Below are 25,696 nucleotides of genomic sequence, written 5' to 3'. Positions count from 1 at the left end.
ACCTTTTGGAAGCACTACACACACATTTAGCGTCTGATCCTTACAAGCTATACCTCGTTGTGAAGGTATTATTATTATGGTATTATTAAAGTGGAGAAATAATGGACCAAAGTTAAGTTTCTGAACTTTTGTTGCTGAGTTTAGATTTTTACCAATAATAAAACTTTTGAGAGCCTAGACATTTTACCCTCGCAAGAGTTAAAGATCTATAAGGGTCCATTTGGTTACCAGCTCTCCATCATTTAGCTGAGGACCACCTGGAACCCCCTCAAGGACCCTCAAGGTCCCCGGACCACTGGTTGAAAACCACAGGCCTACAGTACAATGAGCAGTAGCAGCTATGTCAATAACACATACAGCGTCTCAAAAAAGAAATCACTGACTGATAAAGCAAAACCACTCTCAACTGGATTTTGATTCTGTCCCAGGCATCTTTCAGTGGAACTGATTCTCCAGGAGATGATATATCACTATACCGTAGTGGCCCTGGGCCTTATCTATTATGTAGACCAGTGGTTCTAAACCCTTTTTCGTGTGAAGGACCCCAAATTGACACTTTTTGGGGATCCACAGACTTAATAGTCATTTGAAAAGATATGCCAGGGACCCCCATAAGAGAAGACCTTTAGGGCTCTAGCAGTGATTCTCAACCATTTTAATTTCAAGGACCCCCAGTTTGACATGCATTAGACCCCCATTTAATGACATTTCTATCGAGAGGTTTGCACTGCAATAGTTTGTTCATTACATATTTCGATTGTATTGCTTTGCTTGGTTTTAATTTGAATTCCTAAAGCCACAAAGGCCACTGTACTAAGCTGTATAAACAACTTGGCCATTAAACGTGCATGTTCCAGGCAGCAGTGCTATCCCTCAGCCAGGCCACAGATCACGCAAGAGCTGGATTAAACTCTCTACAGTCTACATGGACCATTAACTCCCATTAATCCTGACTTGAATCCTAGCATCCATATTCTGGGGGAGCATTAGTCAAAAATAGCATTAGCCAAATCTAGACTTTTAGAGCAGCTATTTTCATTGTGGAGATTTTGTGTAGAGAGAAATACCAGCAGACCTAGTATAAACAAATAGTATAAAGCTATATAAGCGTGTGGATCATCTATTTTGAAAGTATTTAGATTATTAATAAATATATGATATATCAGTTATTTTCTGTATTTGTCACATCTGCCCTGTGCAGGTTTTGTTTACAAAGCCTAAAAAGCTAACAGAAATGTAATTTATGTGCATATGTTCAATTTACAATAGGCATTTATCATGAATCATATGTATGCTAAGAACCTAACAATGGAATATCTATATAATGAACTATGCATATATACAGTGCTACAGTATGTCTACATAAAATGCTATCTAAATGACATAAATTGAGCCTTTGCGTACGCCTGTAAGGTAATCGGGGCAATGGCAAGTGCTACGGCTTGTTTCCATGTTCCCATGTTCAATGCCAAAAAACACAATTGAATCGCAATTACCGGTATTCGTATGACAATTCATCGGCAAGTAACGTCATGATCGTGAGTGATGGCAATCTGTGCAGAATAATATATGAGCGGTGTGTCCCTTTAAGTAGCAGCAGCACAGCACTCCATGGTTGTGTTATTTACACTTTACACAGTCCACTACATCTGAATGGGGAACTCCTCAGATGTTCTTTGTTGCTTGGCATGACATGGCATGGTTTAGTTTGTCAGGTTAGGAACTGTGCGTGTGCACGTGCGTGTGCGTGCGTTCATGTCTCCAGAGCAGTGGCACTGAAACAAAACAGGCGTCCGTCCGTCCGTCCGTGTACAGTTAATCTCCGGCACCGTTAACCCGGTCGATGCCAAATTTTGCACAGACACTCCCTGGATGCCAACGATGAACCTCTACCCCAAACTTTCCAGAACGGCCTTCCAAGTCGAACAGGAGGCCGACTTTTGATAAACATTTCTTTTTATATTACTCCTCCAGATTCTGTCCAAAAATCCCGCAAATCGTTACACACTATCTCTATAGTCATGTGTTCAAGCTGGATTAGTCCGATATTTCATATTCCATCCTAATTGGCTAACATTGACTTTCAAAGTTGGCAGGATTGGCCCAACAAAAAGCCTCAAATCATGAATGCAGCATGCAATTTACATGAAATCTTTCACAGACTTTCCTACTAGGCTGAGCAAAACACATTTTTGGAACAAAATGCCTCAAATCATCCAATTGCCATGTAAGAAGAAATGGCATCCTTTTCACATTGGCCTATTATAGCGCCACCAGGAGGCCACAACCTGACCTGCCCTGGTGGAGACCTGTGCCCCGAGGGACACTTTATCTAGTTGTTCCTCTGACTGTGAGCCTGATGGATGAGATGGCTTCAGTGGTGGAAAAAGTACTCAAATGTTTTACTTGAGTAAAAGTATCAGTACTGCCATATAGTACTATGTAATATATATATAATACTCTGTTACAAGTCTGTAATTCAAAATTTACTTGAGTAAAAGACTAAAAGTACAAAAGTATTGGTATCGACTATCAAAATGTACTTAAAGTACCAAAAGTAAAAGTGCTCATTATGCAGAATGTCTCATTGAAAAAATTTGAATGTATAAAAATCTTTTGGAAATGCGCCACATCGCAACACATTGTGAGCTTGTAGATCGGCTATTTTCAAATGGCCGAAAATTTATATATAGGCCGTAGTTAATGTTTGTAATAATAATCAAAATCTAAAAAGTAACTTCACTAAAGTTTTAAAATAATTGTAGTGGAGGAAAGTACAATATTTGCCTCTGAGATGTAGTGAAGTAAAAGTATTAACATTTTGAAATACTTAAGTACAGTACTTGATGTAATTAGTTACTTTTCAACCACTGCTGCGGTTATTAACACTTAAGTGTTGTGTAATGATGAGGAGACGGAGAGGGCAAGGTGCACCAGCTGTCGTCCAAAGAAGGGCTTTGAAATAATCGCAGAGTTTCACGATTACATCATTTTGATTATTTGTGATTAATTGTGCAGCAGCGCTATACAACAACACAGCACAAAACTAATTCCAACAATAACACTACTACAATAACTACAGTGCAGTGAGTGCACTGGCCCAACTATACAGCACAAACGCACAGTAACATTAAATCCCCCATTAGCTTGCTATACATGACAGCAGCTACTCTTCCTGGGGTCTCAAACACATCATCAAAAACTATATTTAATATTATTACATACACCACGCTCACAACACTGTGAGTGTGTATATCGGCTGTTCTCTGTGTGCAATACTGTTGCGCAATGAAGTATAAACATCTCCTAGGGTGCATCTCACTAGCCAACACACAAGAGGAGGTTGAATGGACTGAAACCAGCACTCCCCATAACAACAGGTTTGGAGATCTGTTGGGAATTGATTACATGAAACAGTCACCCGTATGCCAGGTCTGCTCTCAACTTCTGCTCGCTCGAGCCATTGAGTTATAATGGTATTTCCTGCAGTCTTCCGGGTGCTTCAAAACACCACAGAGCAACTTCTATTGAAATGAATAGCAGGGGGTAGTGCTGTCGTTCCCGGTCCTCACTCTATACCCTAGGGTACACGAGGAGAACATGCAAACCCCACACAGAAAGGCCCTTTCGCCAACCCCACCTAGGGTATGGGCGCTGATGATGTGGAGAAAAGAACTTCTAAGTGTGAGGCGACAGCGCCACCGTGCCCCCCAAGTTTATTGAGCATGTCAGAGCAGAACTCATCCATCCATCAGCTTTGGAACTCATACTGATTCCCAGAAACATTTTATGTATAATTTTGAAAAAGTAAATCTATGAATGAAATTAAACGAGTTTAATCAATCGAATGTACAGAAAACTCAGATGAAATATTTAATGTCAGAAAGGAACAGCTCAGTTGACACCACCGCTACACCAATCACAGTCCCCACAAAATAAGTAGACCAATCACAGCGAACAACTGACACTGTCAGGCCAATCACACTCGGGATGGAACTCTAAGACTGAAGAAAAAATTACATTTTAAGATGTAGCCCTACGCTAAAGCTCACATTAGCATCTTAGCTCATGATTAATGATGATGAAATAGGCATATCAAACTGCTCTGCAAAGCAGCACAACATGTTTACTGTTTAGCATGTCTATTTTTGAAAACAGCTGCTCATGTACTTCAGCTAAATTGTTTATTCAATTTGTACGTTTATTTATTTACTAGACCCTGTCTTGTTTGCTTTGTAATACCAATGATGATTTACTAGACCCTGTCTTGTTTGCTTTGTAATACCAATGATGGTTTCGGTTCAAGGGATAATGATGATGGCAATTATAATAGATAAGCATTGACTACACCCGGTGTCAACCAGTGTCCTTGACCTTGAGCCAGGCAATCAGACCCTACCTGCTCACTCATGAGTCTATGGCCCCTGTTCACTTATTCTTTTCCCACCTAATATTGAACCAGTTCAGACTCTCAGAGTGTTTCCACTGAAAATGAATTGGTTCAGAACCCTAAAGGTTCTGGAACTGAAAAATGAAAGCACCAAGGTTCCAATAATCTAGAATGGAACCAGTTCTAGAACCGAAGCTCTTTTGGTGGGAAAAGGGGCCTATGTGGCTAGAATGTAAAGCCTGCCCTGCCTGGTGGGCTGTCCTCGTTTGGAGGTTGTGGGTGGTTTTGCCTGTAAATCAGAGTTCTTCATCCAGATTATTTTAAAGCCATTATTTTGTTGTGTAATTGGACCTCACTGTGGACAGAAATAGAGACAGAGACCGACCGGAGAACATGTGACACACCAGGTTATGTGACACAGGACATGTGCTGGGCTTGGAACCCATGATGTTGGCAGGCTGACTAACCTACGAGGATAGATCACATTTCTAACTGCGTGCGTGAGAGAGAGAGAGAGAGAGAGAGAGAAAGATTTGTCAAAGACACACTGACGCACACAAACGCACGTGGGTTTTGCTTTCGTGGTGACACATTGTGACTGTGAGCTTGTAGATCTGCTATTTTGGAAACCTTTCCATTAGTTTTTATATTTTTGCTACATGCCCAAAACAGGAACGTCACGCCAGGGATAAAGTGCTTAACAACAATATCCTGTTAAATGTCAAACCAGGTCGTGAGCTGACCTCTCTTATCTCCATATTGCATATTTCTACTTATTATGGGTTTGTTTTTCCTTTTGCAGATTTTCACGAATTTTGCTAAATTTGTGAAAATAGCCAAAGTACTTGTAAGCTCACGAACGGGTTGCGATCTTGCGTATCGGCTATTTTCGCTGCCTTACTATGTTCTTTTTGTATAATACCGTGATAAAAGAGAGGTTTTGGACATAGGTTTCCACCCCGACAGGCGACAGCGACAGCAACGATATATTAATGAAAGCACCGTGGGTCTCTCCCACTGGATGGGTGATGCTGTCTGGCATCCCTCAGGTCTTCAGTGATTTAATCAGCAGCATTCTAGATGGTTCCCTGTACGGTACACCTGTCATGGAAACAACAGCCTACCTGCTCTACTGTGTGTGTGTGTGTGTGTGTGTGTGTGTGTGTGTGTGTGTGTGTGTGTGTGTGTGTGTGTGTGTGTGTGTGTGTGTGTGTGTGTGTGTGTGTGTGTGTGTGTGTGTGTGTGTGTGTGCGTGCGTGTGCGTGTGCGTGCGTGCGTGCGTCTGTGTGCACGCGCACGACAAGAATGTTTAGCGTCACCACCTTTGTTGACTCCCTGACTTGTGTGTGTAAAGTCAGAGTGTGTGTGTGGAGGGGGTGGTCTGTTTCCGAGCTCAGGAAGTACGAAGAAAATCTCATTTAAACTGCTTGTTACCATAACAACAGAGAGAAAAGAGCTCTCCTGCTTCTGGGGTTTTACCACCTCTGTTCATTCCTCCCATGTGGAGAGAGAAGCAACCTGTCCTGATTTACAAATATGTTGATTTCGTCGACTACCTTTTTTCACTGACGAAAACTAAATGGAAACGACATGAAAGTAAGACTAAATATACAGTTGAGTATTGACAATTTCGTCAACAAAACAAGACTAAAATGTTAGGGAGGGACTAGCGGACAAGAGATCCAGTATAAGTCATTTTACACTTGGTTGCATGAAAATAGCAGATCTACAAGCTCACAACGTTGTGATTGGCTATTTTCAGCAAGTGTAAAATCAGTCATTACGACGGCATCAAGGCTCGCCAAAATACATTTTAGTCGACTAAAATCTTTAGATTTAGTCGACTAAAATCTCATGACATTTAGTTGACTAAAAATAGTCAAATAACACTAAAACATTCCAGGTGACTAAATTAAGTTTAATTCCAAAGACTATGACTAAATTAAAATAGAGATTTGCTGCCAAAAACAACACTGATGTACAGTCGTGTGTGTGTGGGAGGGGGGTTATTTTTATATTTTTACATAAAAGTTTCTTTGTGTGTGACTGTCAGGTGGGTGAAAAAAGACTGGTTTGATTGATTGTTTGAATGAATACTTCATCAGATTGTACGGTGGCACAGTTGGTAGTGCTGTCGCCTCACAGCTAGAAGGTCCTGGGTTCGATTCCCGCTGGGGACGCTGTGGGCACTGGCGGCGTGTTCCCTCCTCCGCGTCATCAGTGCCCATACCCGAGGCGGGGGTTGGCGAAAGGGCCTTTCTGTGTGGAGTTTGCATGTTCTCCCCGTGTCCCCTAGGGTAGATACCCTCACAAAAACATGCAGTAATCCTGGTCTCTAAAACTACCTCCCCCTGGCCAGCCGGGGCGCCTGATGGAGGGGAAAGGAACTGGTCGGAATAACGTGTCCCTTCCACGCGCTACGTCCGGCCGGGGAAATTCCCCTCTGTCAGGTGAAAAGAAGCAGCTTGGACTCCTCATGCATAGAAGGAGGCATGAGGTCAGTCCGCTGCCCCCCCAGGTTGGCAGAGGAAGTGTAGCGCCCAGGATTACATTAGATAATTGGCACTGGGTGAAAAGAAAACTGGGTTACAAAATCGTGGGATAAAAATTTAACAACAAAAAAAAAAACAGATTGTACGGCGGCACGGTTTACAATGATTGTTAAAAGGATAGGGCAAAACCCCCCTATAGGGCTTGTTTCATTGTGTTTATTCAATTAATTAAGACATTTTAAGATATACTATACTTACTACTACTTGGGCCCATCGCTCCCAGTGGAGCATATAGGCCATCTACCACTCTTCTCCGCCCAGCTGTTGTTGTATGATAATGGGGGAGGGGTTAGGGGAGGGGATGATTTTATGATGCCACTAAAGTGGTGGTATTTCGATTGGGCCTTTTGACCCAAAGGCTTTCAGCTTTCAGGAAGAAACCAAAAATACACAGAGAAGACATAATTGAATATTATAACCACACCTGGGGGTCTATTAGAGTAATGTTATTAAGTCCATAGACACATACAAAACAGAAAAAGTACAACATTCACTGCACTCCCTGTTTAACCAGGCAATCCGGTACAGTCACCTTCCCCTTCTCGAGATAACATTTTCTGTGGGATTTTAATTTGTTCACCTCCAACTCAACACTACAACATTGACGCGTCATCATGATATTCTGATGTGTTTGCTATATTTCATATATATATTTTGCTGATCTGAAATGTAAACCCTGCCTGGTCGTGGTGTGATGACCAGGCATGATGTCCAGTGGTGTGTGTTGCTGTTTTCTCTGACCCAACACAGAGAGGGAATGTCCTTTAACCAATGACATAATCCTCCCTTCTTCTCTTACAACCCCAATGCACATGCACATGCACACACACACACACACACACACACACACACACACACTCACACTCACACTCACACTCACACTCACACACACAATCCGCTCTGTTCTTCTGCTTCCTGCAAACCAATGGGAGACTGGCTGGCTTCGTGTGTGGCAGACTCCAGTCTCCAGGACCAACCCCTCAAACACACACACACACACACACACACACACACACACACACACACACACACACACACACACACACACACACACACACACACACACACACACACACACAGTTGTTGGATGCCCTCCAACAGCACAGAGTCACCAAGCCTCCTCTCTCCTCTCCTCTCCTCTCTGTCAACAGACATTATACACTGGTGGCACAACGTTTCATTTTACGTTAGTGGCACTGGCACATTACATAACACATGATGTGGGTGATTGCGTCCAAGCTTTTATATTAGATCTTGCATAATATATACAGTAAGAGAAGGAGCTGCTGCACTCTTTTAACACATGAAAATGACTTGAGACCCGATTCTAAATCACAACAGTTTTCTGAAAAACCTGTGTTTTCTGTGTCAGTGGTGCTCAAACTTTTTCATGTCAAGAAAAAGACCCCCAAAATTATATGTATTCGGCCACCGACCCCCATTTGAAAATATGTTGTTTCAGGGACCCCCCAGAAGCAAAGATTTGAGTTAAAAAACGTTTGCTGTGAAATAATTTATATTCAAAGATTGGCGCCACATTTACACGATCTTTCAAAAATATCAGACGTTACATGCTCGTAGAACGGCACTCGGTGATATGAACTTGTATAACTGCTATTTGTCAATAGGTAAAGTATTTTTTTTAAATGCTTAAAGATTGCAGAACCTCCTTCTCTTCTATAACTATAAACACTTAGCCCGCTAGCATTTATTGACAAATTAGGATCAACTTCACGCCAGCATTTTTCCCAGTTGAGCTCTTATTTTGAAAAGCCACATTTCCAGACTTCCGGAAGTGAACATAAACTAGTTGTTTACAAGATGGATCTATACCGGGGCACTGGAGGGCTCCACATCGTCGGCTCTGTGCCATCAAAGAAACGTTGTTTTGACCGAAAATGCCATCGGGGACAAGGAATAGTGTGGGAAAAGTGTGTGTGTGTGTGTGTGTGTGTGTGTGTGTGTGTGTGTGTGTTCACTCAGTATGTGTATTCTGCAATAGGTTGTGAGCTTGTACATCGGCTCTTTTTCACAAATAGGGCAATAAGTTATATATAACATTTCTTCTTTGCATATAAATGTTCTCAAACATAAACTTCCAAGTTTTCATATTATAGGTCAAAACTTATGTAATCTATGGTCTAGGAATTTCCCAAACTGGAATTGTCTTGATTGGACCCACAGATCTGGCATTGGTCTTCAGGTTCTGACTGGAACCCAAAGCCTATACTGCTCGTCGGTCTGCTGTATTTGTAGACGTGCCTAACCTCGACAATATGATCTGTGAACAGTTTGTAATTGTATGGTCGTCCTGTCGGCCCTCAGCACACACATGGAGTTTAAACATTGTCCACTGCTAGACTTGACTGCAAACATGCCATCGTCTGGAGTTTAGATCCTGCAGCGATAGTTATCATGTTGTAATTTAGTCGGTTGTCAAACACCGGGGCCTCATGTATATACGGTGTCCTCGTATGAAGAGATTGTGTAAGCTTAGCATTTTCACATAGACGCGGGAATGCACTTTGACAGTTTACTTCAGTTTATGGTGTCTGTTCCTGTGCATTGTTTCTATATTACCACCGCATTCTGACCACTGTCTGTCTGGTGCGTCGTTATACCAATAAACAGACTGTTCAACAAATCAAAGACAACAAAATATTATCTGAATGTTTTATTTCAGTGATTCCACAATATGACACTGACGTTTCGGATATCCAGCCTTCAACTGCTCTTTGTATTCCTGTACATTCACAGAGGGCACAACAATTTATTACACCGGATGCGACACAACTAAAGCAATATTATGCACAAATCACTTAAGATGAACATTTTTCAACTCATTTTCACAAAGTGACAACTTAGGATCCATTTGGAAAAGTAGTTTTTTGTTGCTGTGTGGATTCCCTCTGTTATGCTGCGTTCACACGGGCAGATGCAAAGATCACAGCATTATTTGACGTTTTGTAAAATCTGTTGCTCACACGGTCATCATGTGTATGTGTGTGTGTGTGTGTGTGTGTGTGTGTGTGTGTGTGTGTGTGTGTGTGTGTGTGTGTGTGTGTGTGTGTGTGTGTGAGTGTGTGTGTGTGGTTTTGTAGCTTTGCATCTGGACGTTGAACCCAGCTCAGCTTCAATTTGTAGCTTTGTATCTTCATGTTGCTGGCTTCCATTGACAGTGAGTAGTAGACTGTATATTTGCATCTGCCCGTGTGCATGCAGCAAGTTCGCCTTTATTACCTCACTGAATCACACTGGTCGTGACTATATATAGAAAGTAAATTTATTTTCAAATCAATCCTAAAAATAACCGGAAGCCAATGCAGTGAAGTACAGTGTAATGTGCGAACTGTACCATCCCATGGTACATTTGCACATCCTAACTGTTAGGCAGCAGAGAGGCTGCCCTTAATAAAGCAGTGAGCACCCAAGATTACTCTTCTATATTTAGAACTTATGGTATCTGCTGCTTCTCTCTAACACCCCCCTCTCTCTCTCTCTCTCTCTCTCTCTCTCTCTCTCTCTACCATCTGTTCCTTATCTACGCAGGGCAGGGTTGTATGACTGGCAGGGTGATATTCACCTCTATTGGTTCCTCATCATCATGCATGTACCTCTTCTAGGCTCATACATACTCCAGTTTTTGGTGATAGCTTATCACCTAAAACGGTGATAAGAGTTGAGGCCATCATACTCGCGGTGATGACCCCGCCTCCCTGTGGTTTACCCAACTTCTAGACCAATCGGTGAACGGGGTGATAGCTTATCATCACCGCGACTGACGTAATGGTGTAGTTTTCCAACCCTTTAAAAACTACACCGCGGTGATAAACTATCACCAAAAACTGGAGTATGTATGAGCCTTTAATCTCTTCCTTCCCCCCATCCCACAGCCTCTCTTTGACTGTTCCCTGCTTATCTCTTGCTTATCTCTTGCTCTCTCTTTAAGAGAGATGAGGTGTTAGTCTCACACCTCATCTACAGTGCCAGCGATGTGAGCGAGCGAACGATGAAATCTCATTAGAATACATGTTTTTCATTGTGACTGTCCTGACGTACAGTACCGCAAGTGACAACGCGCCACCCATCCTATTATTTGCTCGCCGAAGGGCCAGATTCACAACGCCGTTTACGCTCAAATTTTGAGCGTACGGACATTTACGAGCATCCCCACATTACGTGTGTAATTCATCATTTGAACTGGGCCGTGACGTTGCTCGTAAAGTCTGCTTATTTCCAAGTCAGCTCGGAGGGTGCCATACCAGTGATCAAGGCATGCGTATTATGTATTTAGAATGCTTTAGTCTTCATGCTGAATCAATTATGTGCCCAGCATTTGTCAACACACACATACATAAAACTAAAGAAAAAAATATATCAACTGCTTAGCGTATGTTATGCTGATGCAAATTCCACTGGTTTGTTTTTGTATTTATTTTGTAGGCTATGTAGTTGAGCTGCTATGAGCTGAATTATTAGGTCGCTCAGCATATTGACAGAGTCAGCCAATTAAAGTTTCATGTAATTATTTAAATAGACTATCGTGCCTTATGTCGCTGCATGAGCACCTATATGCCTCCATTTGTGTCGTGGTATTAATTTATAATAATATTGATCACATCACTCTTACCATTTTATGAGGAAAGAGCCATTTGGATGAAATCTAGCTTTTCCGACGTATAGAACAATGAACCAAAAACGGATTAATCCTTAAAAAAAAGAAGGAAAAACTCTGGTCCGGGATGGATTGTGTCCATGTCCATTATTCCATTTGCTTTCCGAATCCAATGCAGTGGGACAGTGCAGGGCAGGGAATCAATCACCCCAGTAATCAATAAATCAAATAATGAAAATTTTATCGGATTTTAATTTGACCTCTGCAAAGGTGAAGTGCCCAATTCATCAGTAAGTAAGTAGCCTTGCCGAGCCATGAGGCCCAAGAACACCCCCTGGACATGACGCTAGTATGTCCAAGTACACCCCCTGGACATGACGCTAGTATGTCCAAGTACACCCCCTGGACATGACGCTAGTATGTCCATGTACACCCCCTGGACATGACGCTAGTATGTCCAAGTACACACCCTGGACATGACGCTAGTATGTTGCAGGGACTTAAAGTACACCCCCTGGACATGACGCTATATGTCCAAGTACACCCCCTGGACACACATGACGCTAGTATGTCCAAGTACACCCCCTGGACATGACGCTAGTATGTTGACAGTTCTACCTTCCCTTACAAAGCAAGTCTTTCTCTGTTCCATCTCACTTAGGGGCCTACCCTAAGCTCACCTTCCTTATATCAACATATTTTACTGGGGGGGAGTGGCAGTGCGGAACAACATAAACAAATATAAACAAATGTGAGTCAAACACTGAGCCAGGGGCTGTTTGGTCTGAGTACATGCAGTGATGATGTCAGGAAGCCCATTCCCATACCTGTAATGATATCAACCCAGGCCTTATTTTGATTAGGGCTCCAACTCTCGAAGTGATTATTCTAACGATTACTCTTTAGATTAATTGAATAATCACTTTACTGTTATGCATCAACGAATCAAAGTTACTTAATCATGATGATTTTATACTTAGTTGCACAACGGTGTGTAAAGGAATCTGTGGGACACATGCTCAAAAGGCAATTCATAATAATATAATGATGCAACACAAGAATCCAGAGTTATGGAGTATAAGGATTTTACTCGAGTAAGGAGACAAGACTTACATGACCTGTTCATGTATGGAATCCCAGTCTGACTCCCCGAGAAACAAAAAGGCGACAGCTTTTATAGCTCAGTCCCACACAAACAACCCCCAACATATAGCCTCAAGGCATTCACCAAATGGGACAGTGACATCATAAACAAACAGCACCGAACAGCACCAAACTGTAACTTGGAGTATTATTAGATGTTTATCCCTAAATTTCCACGACAGGTGTCATGCAATAATATTGAAAATAGAAGATGTACTACCTCGTAGATCAGCTTGTAGATTTTATTTTGTAATAATACAAATTTTAATAGATTTTTCACCTAGGATTTGCCAAAAATAGGGATTGATGGCCAGGTTTCAACTATAGCAATTGTTTGTTTTAGTGATTAATCGGCAAACACATCAGTATCGGCCGATTCTGGTAGTTATTTTGATGAATCTGCAAATAACGCCCAAAGTAACAGCTTGAACAGATCTACAAGCTCACAATATTAAATATAAGGTATTAAAGTTAAATCTGACTTGCCTAAGCCTGCAGTACAGGTACCCTGTTACATGTATAGCACTTTATTGTGTAAGTAAATTTTCTTCCCAAATATAATTCAAAAGGTGAAACTTTCATATATTCTCAATTCATTGGGCATAAAGTGAAGTATTTAAAACTTTTTTTGTTCTAATCTTGATGATTATGGCATACAGCTCATGAAAATCAAAACAATCCTGTTTCAAAATAATAGAATATTTTACGAGACCACTAAAAAAATATTTTTTTAAACGAGAAATGTCGACCATCTGTCAAGTATATCAATGTATGCAGTCAATACTTGGTCTGGGCTACTTTTGAACAATTTTTTTAATCAATGGGGCGTGGCATGGAGGTGATCAGCCTTTTTCACTGTTGAGGTGTTTTGGAAGCCCAGGTTTGCTTTGATAACAGCCGTAAATTAATTTGTATTGTTGAATCTAGTGTCTCACACATTCCTCTTGACAATACAACCTAGAGTAGACATGTCACGGTGTCTGGTGTTACCGGTGTTACCGGTGGGCGGGCACGCCACAAGTACATTACTTGCGCACCGATAGTACAGTTTTATTATTATTTTACTAGACTATTTATTTTCTCGTGTACCCTATGAAACCACTTCAGTTCATTTTCGTGTGGCACCCATGTGCTTATAAGCAGGTTATCAATACTTTAGTCAGATAACAGGTGGTACAATTATTATTATTATTATGAAGAGAAGTGAGTGCTGCTCTTCAACGGGGCTGTAGGCAGGCAGCAGCAAGAGCGGAGCTGAGCACACACTAGCCTAAGATTTAGACTCTCATAGACATATTTATTGATTCTGACGTCATCACTCTCTACGAGAGTCTAGGCAACCTTGCCCCATGGGTTGCTGTCTGAAAAGCTGTGCCTCAGAGTAACTCTTAACTTGTACAAATGCAAAATCTAAGGTGCTTTCCCTGCTGCCCCACATGTCCGGCAAGGGTATACGCTCAGCAATTACGCCCGTAGTTTTCAATAAAAAATGTATTTTAATCCAGTATGTCTCGGAATCTGGCATCCATCTTGGATTTCCCTCCATTGTAAATGCGCAACAGAAACCTGACCGCTATGGGCGCTGTCCATCCAAACAAATGTATTAAAGTTTATTTATATTTATATTAAGTTTATATAATGGGGACTCTCAATTGGAGTACAATTTCTGCTCCCTCAATGAGTCCTTTCTCGGGGAGACATTAAACTCCTCGTTAAACGTTATCATTATATGGAGATTAAGATATCCACAGACATCAAAGAGTCGGCCAACCATGCAAGACGTGTGACTCACATTACCAGACTGATTCAGAAGCTCCCGTTCCAGATAGCTATGAAGCACTGTGGCTTCACTGGTGTCATATCAGTGGTGTGAGGAATGCTGAGAATATACGTGACATTTTCATACATATAGGGTCACTGGCACTGCACGGTGGGACTGAGTCATTAGACTCAAGAGACACCTTAAAGTGCTGCTGTGACACAAATAGTTTTAGTAATGTTTCAAAGCCACAGGTCACCAGTTGTTGTATTAGTGTCAGTGTGCATATATTGCCCCGACCAAGACTTATTTGATGTTAGAGATTAGGACGTCTAATCTAATTTAATGGACAGTAAAACATTCACGAGTAAAAATACCACACCTCAAGTCAACTGAGAGTTTAAACGATTTATTGACATGAGACTGGAAGGGAGAATGTGTAAGAAGGGCAGAGAAACCTGGGGAAGGTCGAGACTCCAGGATGGGGTGGAATGAATGGCTGATATCGTCATGCTTTTCTGCTTCTATGTGTGTTCCTAGAAAGAGTAATATAAGACTAATCAATTTAGTTCATTAGAAAAAATATCTGAATTGTTTTGCATTAATTTGTTGATGATATATGTATGCTTTTAAAAATATGAAAACCCGTCTCAATTATTTGATCAATTCACCCTTTGTCAAGTCCGTGGTTGTGCCCCTCGTTGCATCCATTTCTGTTGGACAAGAATCCTTTCTCTCCATCCACTACCATTGAAATAACAGGTTTTTCAGTTGCTTCGTATTGATATTTGTGCATTCAATTCTTATGTTTAACTTGGTGTCAGTAAAATGGAACATAACAGGTGCAGCATGGTGACTGCATGGTCATGTTTGTTTTTTGTTTATTTTCTCTCCAAAAATGTTTTAGCTAATTCAAGTTTCAAGGTTGTCTTTATTTGTCTCCCTTGGGAGAAATTTGTCTTGGAGACAGAGTCACAGCTGCATACAAATAACAGACACGTACACATAAGAAAAGGAAAAACACCATGAAACACCCAACATACAAAACAGAGATATTGCACACATTCCCTTGATAAAGTGCAACTAGTCAATTAAGTGCATTCAGCATTTTGATTGACAGGGGAACAAAAGAGTGTTTAAATCTATTATACACATACCGTGGAGTTCTATATCTCGTACCGGATGGCATTAGCTCGTACTCTCGGTACAACAAGACAAGAAAGAGCCTGCTGGTTGGTTAGTCAGTCAGGGACCAATCAGAAGGCTGACAAATGGTGAATTGAAATGATATTCGATAGAATAATCCCAAATAATAATAATAATCGGTAGCAGGGCACTCACGATTACGCAATTAAGTTGATGAATAATTGCCGCACAAATAATTGTGATTAACGATTTAATTTAATGAATATGAATAGAAATTACATTTCTGTTTGCCTTTTAGGCTTCGTAATAAAAGGGCAGATATGACAAATAACTGAAATATACCAAGTAGTAGTAAAAGGTAGTAAAATAGCTGATCTACAAGATCACATCTGTACAACGTGTCACAAAGTCATGCGTTGTTGAGGGTGGTGTTTACTCAGTGCTTAACCCATTTAGGCCTGACGTCGCTTGTAGATCTGCTATTCTTCAATAGCTTAAGTATAACATAATGCTTAGTTGAAACACCAAAAGGGGTTCCCGTCCAGAATGGGTTTTTAATTAATTTGTGCCTCAACCTTAGGCTCACGATGATGATGATGACGGAGCATCCGGAGCAGGGTGATGACATCAGTGTGGCCCCGCCCCCCCAGGAACTGGTGGAGGCGTCCAGGGAGGACGACGGACACTTCCCTCCATACTTCAGGTGAGGAATGGCCCCCTCGTTGTACCAGTGGTGGTATTCTTTACTTAAAGGGACCTTCGTGTCTTCTATTCCCACAAACACCCAGTTTTGAACAATCAGGCCTTCTCTTCATATCTGGGTTTTGATGTAAATACTGATGTCACAGGAATCTACTTTGTATAATCCCTCCCCAGCAGTGGGGAAAAAAACGTGCTATGTACAGGGCTTAAAGTTCTCCGTCCTGGGGGCGGATTTCCGTCTTGAGGACTTTTTATGAGATCAGTGCGGATCTGCAAAAAAGATTAGATAAGAGGGGTGGGGGGGTGTATGTAGCCATGGCCATGGTGTGAATGACATAAACGCAGCATATACTTGCTACTAGTCAAGAGATCTATCCAAAGTCCAAACTACCAAGCATCCATTCCCTCTCAAATAATATTTACATCGATCAGCTGCTCAGAATGCACCACGGATGTAACACGAGCCTCAGTCAGGGTGGTGGTCCCCAGGTTGATTCTCAGTCAGGGTGGTGGTCCCCAGGTTGATTCTCAGTCAGGATGGTGGTCCCCAGGTTGATTCTCAGTCAGAGTGGTGGTCCCCTCTCAGTCAGGATGGTGGTCCCCAGGTTGATTCTCAGTCAGGATGGTGGTCCCCAGGTTGATTCTCAGTCAGGGTGGTGGTCCCCAGGTTGATTCTCAGTCAGGGTGGTGGTCCCCAGGTTGATTCTCAGTCAGGATGGTGGTCCCCAGGTTGATTCTCAGTCAGGATGGTGGTCCCCAGGTTGATTCTCAGTCAGGATGGTGGTCCCCAGGTTGATTCTCAGTCAGAGTGGTGGTCCCCAGGTTGATTCTCAGTCAGGATGGTGGTCCCCAGGTTGATTCTCAGTCAGGATGGTGGTCCCCAGGTTGATTCTCAGTCAGGGTGGTGGTCCCCAGGTTGATTCTCAGTCAGAGTGGTGGTCCCCAGGTTGATTCTCATTCAGGGTGGTGGTCCCCAGGTTGATTCTCAGTCAGGGTGGTGGTCCCCAGGTTGATTCTCAGTCAGGATGGTGGTCCCCAGGTTGATTCTCAGTCAGGATGGTGGTCCCCAGGTTGATTCTCAGTCAGGATGGTGGTCCCCAGGTTGATTCTCAGTCAGAGTGGTGGTCCCCAGGTTGATTCTCAGTCAGGATGGTGGTCCCCAGGTTGATTCTCAGTCAGGATGGTGGTCCCCAGGTTGATTCTCAGTCAGGGTGGTGGTCCCCAGGTTGATTCTCAGTCAGAGTGGTGGTCCCCAGGTTGATTCTCATTCAGGGTGGTGGTCCCCAGGTTGATTCTCAGTCAGGGTGGTGGTCCCCAGGTTGATTCTCAGTCAGGGTGGTGGTCCCCAGGTTGATTCTTAGTCAGGATGGTGGTCCCCAGGTTGATTCTTAGTCAGGATGGTGGTCCCCAGGTTGATTCTCAGTCAGAGTGGTGGTCCCCAGGTTGATTCTCATTCAGGGTGGTGGTCCCCAGGTTGATTCTCAGTCAGGGTGGTGGTCCCCAGGTTGATTCTCAGTCAGGGTGGTGGTCCCCAGGTTGATTCTCAGTCAGGATGGTGGTCCCCAGGTTGATTCTCAGTCAGGATGGTGGTCCCCAGGTTGATTCTCAGTCAGGATGGTGGTCCCCAGGTTGATTCTCAGTCAGAGTGGTGGTCCCCAGGTTGATTCTCAGTCAGGATGGTGGTCCCCAGGTTGATTCTCAGTCAGGATGGTGGTCCCCAGGTTGATTCTCAGTCAGGGTGGTGGTCCCCAGGTTGATTCTCAGTCAGAGTGGTGGTCCCCAGGTTGATTCTCATTCAGGGTGGTGGTCCCCAGGTTGATTCTCAGTCAGGGTGGTGGTCCCCAGGTTGATTCTCAGTCAGGGTGGTGGTCCCCAGGTTGATTCTTAGTCAGGATGGTGGTCCCCAGGTTGATTCTCAGTCAGGGTGGTGGTCCCCAGGTTGATTCTCAGTCAGGGTGGTGGTCCCTGGTTCATAATCAGTTGAAAACCCCTGATTTAATCCAACGGGGCCTCATTAATCTCAAACTTTCTTTAAATCTCTGAAAAGTTTTTTTACTTTCATGGAGCGGTGTAATGAAAAATATACCTCAAATTTTAGGCAAAATAGTAATACCCAAATAGCTTAGCCTGGCCCCAGCTCTGAATCACTAGCCACGCCCATTAATAAAATATGTTCTGGCGATTCAGGTCTGGTGACTCGCCCTACGACCGCGTCAGTCTCGGTCGATCTTTTTTAACAGTGTAGCAACAGACAGTGAAAACAGCACATTATAGGTAAATATTGTTTTGCATTCCACAGAGCAGAAGACTCTGGCCACATTTAGGTGTTTAGACAGATATCTGGTGTTGTGTTTATACTTATAGACGGTTGTGTACCTTCAAATTTGCACTTAACCGGTCTGCCCGAGTCGGGCAACCTGAGAGCAGACTCCACCTGCCCGAATGTTTTATTTACCTGCCAGGGGCAGGTGGGCAACCCTTAGTGTCAATGCCTGTTGAAGAATTGTTATTTTGAACGTTTGCCTGTCATCTCTCCAAATGCCAAATAAATAATGGACCTTGATGTGAAAAGTATGTGCAGTATATAGGCCTAGGTGTTTGTCTGCTGTCTTGCTGTCTGTCTGGGGCAGGTGTGGACAGGCCTGCTCTCTGCTCATCAGAGCAGCACCAAACACTGGATTACAGTTCACAGGGAGGGGCTGATAACTCAACTGTGAAATGGCACAGCTGTATTTCCCCCCTACCTCATGCTTAACAGGAGAGAAGGCAGTTCCCACGTTTTTAGCCCTACAACACCAACGTTGGGTGAATTTCACACAAACTATTGTAATTATTGGGATTTTCATAATGTTGCTGTGCTGATGTCTGAGGTGGGTGGGTCCTCGGGTACCTTCAGGATGCTCAGTGACATCATAGAAGGTAGGTGTGTTTCCCTGCCCACATCCCTGTTTTTGAGTGGTGCAACCACTCCTATAGCTATGTGTGTCCCTGGGTTCCTGAGGGTCTGAATGGCCACCGACATACGCAGCCGATTACAGTACTTGCACGCTCTGCTCGCGCAAGTAATGATAATAAAGAAATCGCCATGACATTTTGTAAAAAAATAGCTAGAATCGCTAAAACTAAACAAAGCAGCAAATGAAAAGAAATGAATACTCATCTTTTACTTTAGCTAATATCAACCAAAAACATGAACCATGGTTGAAACAAACTAAAGTTGTCCTATGGATTCTAGATGGAAGGCCAAGCAGTAGCCTGACCAGTTTGTTTTGGGATGTCTGTGGTATACCATGAGGTGCACGCATAGTCAAAGTGACATTGGATTCCTCAATGTATTCCAACTGACCACTCCAGTGAGGAGATCCAGATCCAGTACAAAGATCTATGTAGGTCATTTCCTCTTTTCTTGCGATAACATTGTCAGCCCACTTTTATGGTGAAGCCATCGGCCTGGCAGAGGTTTATTGTTTAACTATGTATTAGTATACTCGTATTAGTAATACTGTGTAATAAATAAATCAAGGGCCAACAGAATCAACAGAGAATCAATGGGGTCAGAAGAAGTCCTCTGGGCATTTGCTGTGAGATACAGTATAGGGTCCTGTTTAGTGATTGGCAATTAATCTGTCATCATGTCGGTATCTGCCGATGTCGGTATCTGCCGATGTTGACCTCTCTCTCTCATTAGCAGGCAACAGTGCAGCACTATCCCTCTCTCTGTTTCTGGCACAACAGCGCCCCTACTGTTACTCATAGTCATATACTGGTGCTCATTAACCAACACAGACAGATACACATAGGTGAACACGGACATTGCTGTTCCTTGGAGTGGTTGCACCACTCAAAAAATGGCATTATTGACAAAGAAAGTACAGTACACAACGCGTGTTTGATCTTATATATTATAATAAAATAATTATAATAAAAATCACACTTGTGTGAAGTGAGGGGCGCATCGAGATCAGTATTTATATCAGCCAGATGACGTATTATGTTATCATTTACTTGGATGGCGACCACACACACACACACACACACACACACACACACACACACACACACACACACACACACACACACACACACACACACACACACACACACACACACACACACACACACACACACACACACCACAACACAACACACATCACAGACATCCCCCTTTCTGCTCCATGTCCTGCTGTCTCACTGGACACACACTTCCTCGTTCCTTGTTAACGAACGTGTGTGTGCGTGCGTGCGTGTGCGCGCGTGCGTGTGTATGTGCGTGCAGTGCCGTGCACGTGTGTGTATGTGCGTGCGTGTACGTGTGTGTGTGTGTGTTGTGATGAGTTAATTGTGCTGTTTGGCCATAGATGAAAGCAGAGTGGAGCATGAGAGACCTCAGAGGGGACGGTTGGAATTCACTCACACACACACACACACACAGACACACACACATTGCGAGTACAAAGCCAACGGCGGTCACATTATTATTGTGTCATCTATATCTGCCATTATACCGTGCATTCTCCATTCTCCACACAGTACGTATACTGTCATTGGACTGAACTACACGAGGCGGGTGGAAGCGCAGATCGGTGAACGAATCACTGGAACTAATCCTTTTTGGTGAACACGAGCGAAAAGAGTCACTGAAACGACGGATGGAATTCCCACCACTAGTAACAAGGAGCAGAGATGCTGCTAGAACAACAAGTGTAGGATAGAGGATGGTGCACTTCAACACGCACACGCGCACACACACACACACACACACACACACGCACACACAAACGCGTGCCCTTTGCACCAGGCCGTAAATGGACTTTTCTCCAACAGTCTGACCTAACTGCCAATGCTCAGCAGACACCATAGCCCCCTCACCAACTCTCCATCACTCTCTCTCTCTCACACACACACACACACACACACACACACACACACACACACACACACACACTGCCCTGTTATTCCTCTCACGTACAGAACAAGCTACAGGAGGAGGAAGATTGGAGGGGCTGGATCCCACACAATGCTGTGTGCGTGCGTGCGTCCGTGCGCGCACGCCTGTGTGCGTGCGTGCGTGCGAGAGTGCACGTGCACGTACAAGCGTGTACTGAAGTGCAACACGTGCAGCTCAGCCTCACGTTTGCAGAGACCTCGTTATGCAATGAGAGTGAGTGAGTTGGGGAGGGGTCTGTCACCGCAGGGGGTGAGAGAGAGAGAGAATCAGTTTATTGGTTCATTATAGTCTGGTACTGTTACTCTGTGTCAAAGCATTATCGAAGATGTGTAGTGCAACGTATATGAGCCTAAATGCAACATATTATTTGAAAAAATAGAAGCTGAAAGCTTAAAAATAAAAAAGGTTACTTTGTATTTCTCATAATTTGTGATCAATGTACCATAATGTGGTTGTTTACGGAAATTAAGAGGGATTAAGAAGAGGCTCGGTGGCGCGCTATGAGCTTGTAGATCTGCTATTTTTAAATAGCTAAAGTATAACATAATGCTTAGTTAAAACACCAAAAGGCGTTCCCGTCCAGAATGGGCTGACATTAGTTGGTTATTATATACCATGATGTGATTTTCATGTTACAAAAAGTCCAATGAAAAGAGTATTAAAAAACATAATTGAAGAAATAGAAATTCAAATCTACAATAGAAACTTAGAAATGGACAGCATGTCAGCAGGTGGTGTTGTGAGTAAACAACGGCATAGCTGGGAGCAGATGGCATGAACAGCAGGTGTCAATACAATGTAATCAGTGCTAACCTCTTAAGCTAAGACCTGAGACCAGATTTGTCTAAATGTCTTCTAAATCCTAACAGTTAAAACCCATGTTTCTATATCAATGGTGCTCAAACCTTTTCATGTCAAGGGCCTCAACAATATATATATTATTTGGTCGCCAACCCCATCTCAAAATATTTTTCTTCCAAGGACCTCCCCAGAAGCTTCCCCCCCCCCTAAAAATAACAGCGCTATGAGCTTGTATCTGCTACTTTACCTAAAAATTTAAATAATGTTTAAAGGTAGTGTAAGTGATTTTCTTTGGTTAAAATAGGTGTTAAAAAGCTCTATATCAGTGGGATACCTATTTTATCCAATCAGGATAAAGAACGCACGCTGGCCAAGTGGTCCAGGTGCATGCCACATATAGGCTCTGGCCTGACAGTGTGTTGCGTGTTCGAGTCCCATTCTTGACGACCTTTGCTGCACGTCTCTCCCCTTCTCTCTCTCCCTCTTTCCTGTCTATCTTCACTTGATAGTTGATACTAACAATAAAGGCAAAAAGTCCAAAAACAAATCTAAAAAAAAAAAAGCAGTCAAGATACAGGTTAAACATGTGGAATTGTAAGTGATGACACAAAGACATTTGCAGAAAAAAATTAACACTGTGGGGAAGGCAATCATTGTCGCGGTCGCTAACGACTTCTACAGGCTGGGTTGGCAACTGTCAACTGGCTGTTGACTGGCCTGTAATTAAAAACTGTTGGATACTGGAATAGGATCACTGATGACTGACATGCACGCAAGCATGCATGTGTGTTTGTATTTAGCTGTATCGTCCAGAGGTATAAACAAACAGTGAATGTGGACCACACAGTGAATGGACCTACAGTCCACTGAGCAGGGCCTCTCATGACCTACTGAATAGGAACGGCTCCCAATGAGGTGTGTGTGCGTGCGTGTGTGTGTGCGTGTGTGCTTGCTTCCATTCGTCCCTGCGTGCGTTCATGCGTGAGTGCATGCGTGTGTGTGCGTGCGGCTGTGTTTGTTTGAAAAACATGCTAGCAGCTCAGCAGCTCATGTGAACAAACTCACTTATTCAACTGAGCTCACTAACTCCTCTCATTACACCATTACACATTGCACAAGGCGTACTTCTGTTTTCATGAAAGCTGTTGAGGCCATTCCACACCAATGCAACTAGTCACAAAACTCGCAACCAGTTGCAAGACATTGCAGTGGTCTGGAATGACCAGTTGCAGGTGGCTTTGGGGAAAGTTTGCGAGTTAGTTGCAAGTATTGCAGTTGCAAATACCGTAGTTGCGTTGCGAATCATTGGAGTGGACTGGCCTTTACGCAAAAGGTTTCCACTGTAATTAATCTTAACCTAAAGATTTAATACCATGTTTACATATGCAGATTCTAAGGATCACTTTTACTTAACCGTTAAATGCATGAATATCACCTTTGCAGCAGGTGCTTTTTTTCACAACAGTTGTTTACATGCAAAACACCTCTATGGCTTTCAGAATCACTGATTCATTCATTCTTGCATTGTGATTTAAAAGAACACAGTAAGCTTATATTTCTTACTAGGGCCTCTGGCAGGGCATTCCAAAGCTTAGGTGCCCGGGCTGAGAAAGCCCGGTCACCCATGGGGACAAGCTGGGTAACCGGAACTTCCAGGAGAGCCTTGTTTTCCAATCTAAGGCTGCGCGTTGGCCTATGAGGCTCCAGCATATGTTTAATGTAGCTGGGGGCCAAGCCATGCCACGGCCTTAAAAGTGGTAATTACATTTTTGAAATGAATCCTAAAACTAACAGGCAGCCAGGAGGAATTTTGATGACAGTGACATCCAACGAAATAATATACTGTATGCCAAGGCCAACATGCTTTTGCACGGTGGCATAGTCGATAGTGCTGTCGCCTCACAGCTAGAAGGTCCTGGGTTTGATTCACGCTGTGGACGTGTTCTCTCCTCCGCGTCATCAGTGCCCATACCTGAGGTGGGGTTGGTGAAAGGGCCTTTCTGTGTGGAGTCTGCATGTTCTCCCCGTGTCCCCTAGGGTAGGTACCCTCACAAAAAACATGCAGTAATCCTGGTCTCTACCTCCCCCTGGCCAACCGGGGCGCCTGATGGAGGGGAAAGGAACTGGTCGGAATAACGTGTTCCTTTCACACGCTACGTCCGACTGGGGAAACTCCCCCGTCAGGTGAAAAGAAGCAGCTTGGACTCCTCATGCATAGAAGGAGACATGAGGTTAGTCCGCTGACCCCCAGGTTGGCAGAGGAAGTGTAGTGCCCAGGATTACATTAGATAATTGACACTGGGTGGAAAAAATGGTTTGCAAAGAACATGCTTTCTATGGTCCTCTTACAGAGTGAAAAGCATGTAATGGCATGCTCGTGGCAATGCCACCTCGTGGCAATGCCACAAGGTTACCTCTTCGTGTTTCCAAGTGGCACAGTGCCAGTCAGTTGTTTACTTGTGTTGGCGTGCCCACCTGCCAGGCACTGTTGAGCCAACTGATGTCCAGTTGTATGCAGCGCCTCCTGAAGGTGACTATTAACAGCACCATGGTGGATCTAACAAACCCACATCTTTTACTTGAGTTAAAGTATCAATGCTGCAATTTAAAAATACTCTGTTGCAAGTAAAAGTCAGGAACTCTAAAATTATCTGAGCAAAAGTGCAAAAATATTGGCATCAAAATGTACTTTAAGTACCAAAAGTAAAAGTACTCATGATGCAGAACGTCCCATTTCAAGTTTTCAAATTATATATATATTTCTTTTTGAAAATAGCAGATCTACAAGCATCCAACGCATTGTGAGCTTGTAGATCTCCTATTCGAGATGTAGTGGACTATAAAAAAGTATTGGAAATTGGAAATACTCAAGTAAAGTACAAATACCTCAAAATTACAGTACAGTACTTAGTTCCCTTCCACCACTCTTCCACCTTCCACCTCTCTATTTAATGCTGCTGAGCTTTCTGTATGCCCACCGTGTTTCCTTCAGTTGGTGCTTTTACAAAATGGTTTTGCATAATTTTCATATTCCTGAAAGCCTTTCTATCCATCCACACACGATGAACTTCCCGGGGTGTGTGTCTGTGCGTGCGTGCTTGCGTGCGTGTGAAATATAGGGTGTGTGTCTTTGTACTCCAGAGAGGATATATTTGATAAGAGAATGAAATAAATAACATTGGTTTTGTGTGTGTGTGTGTGTGTGTGTGTGTGTGTGTGTGTGTGTGTGTGTGTGTGTGTGTGTGTGTGTGTGTGTGTGTGTGTGTGTGTGTGTGTGTGTGTGTGTGTGTGTGTGTGTGTGTGTGTGTGTGTGTGTGTGTGTGTGTGTGTGTGTGTGTGTGTGTGTGTGTGTGTGTGTGTGTGTGTGTGTGTGTGTGTGTGTCCGTCCTCAGGCTCCAGCTAATAGATGACCTGTCTTATGAGGATGTTAAGAAGTGCTATCGAGGATCAGTGAGTACTCCTGCACATGGACACACATAGGCACACACACGATCACTCATCAGAACTCATTAAAACCTTGGCACCAGCAACACAGAAATGTGACAAAGATTATAAATATGGATTCTAAATTGAACTCAAATGTATAAAATTAGTGTTCTAGTCAGAAGACACACAGAGAGACAGAGCAGTCAATCATTAC

At 43.1% G+C, this 25,696-nt stretch overlaps 1 protein-coding gene across 4 annotated transcripts in view; it reads left to right on the top strand.

Moving 5' to 3' along the window:
• Nucleotides 1-25,696, top strand: part of LOC308314002 (GRAM domain-containing protein 2A-like) — a 48,237-nt gene that overhangs the window by 1,749 nt on the left and 20,792 nt on the right. For all 4 annotated transcript variants that reach the window (XM_080761363.1, XM_080761362.1, XM_080761361.1 and 1 more), the window contains exons 2-3: nt 16,186-16,308; nt 25,449-25,506. In XM_080761363.1, coding sequence (XP_080617489.1) covers nt 16,193-16,308; nt 25,449-25,506 — 174 coding nt within the window. In that variant the 5' untranslated portion in view covers nt 16,186-16,192. The remainder of the gene's footprint in view (nt 1-16,185; nt 16,309-25,448; nt 25,507-25,696) is intronic.

Source organism: Protomyctophum bolini (genome assembly GCF_963924005.1).
Source record: "Protomyctophum bolini genome assembly, chromosome: 4".
Taxonomy (NCBI): domain Eukaryota; kingdom Metazoa; phylum Chordata; class Actinopteri; order Myctophiformes; family Myctophidae; genus Protomyctophum; species Protomyctophum bolini.
This window is presented reverse-complemented; position numbering and strand designations above follow the sequence as displayed.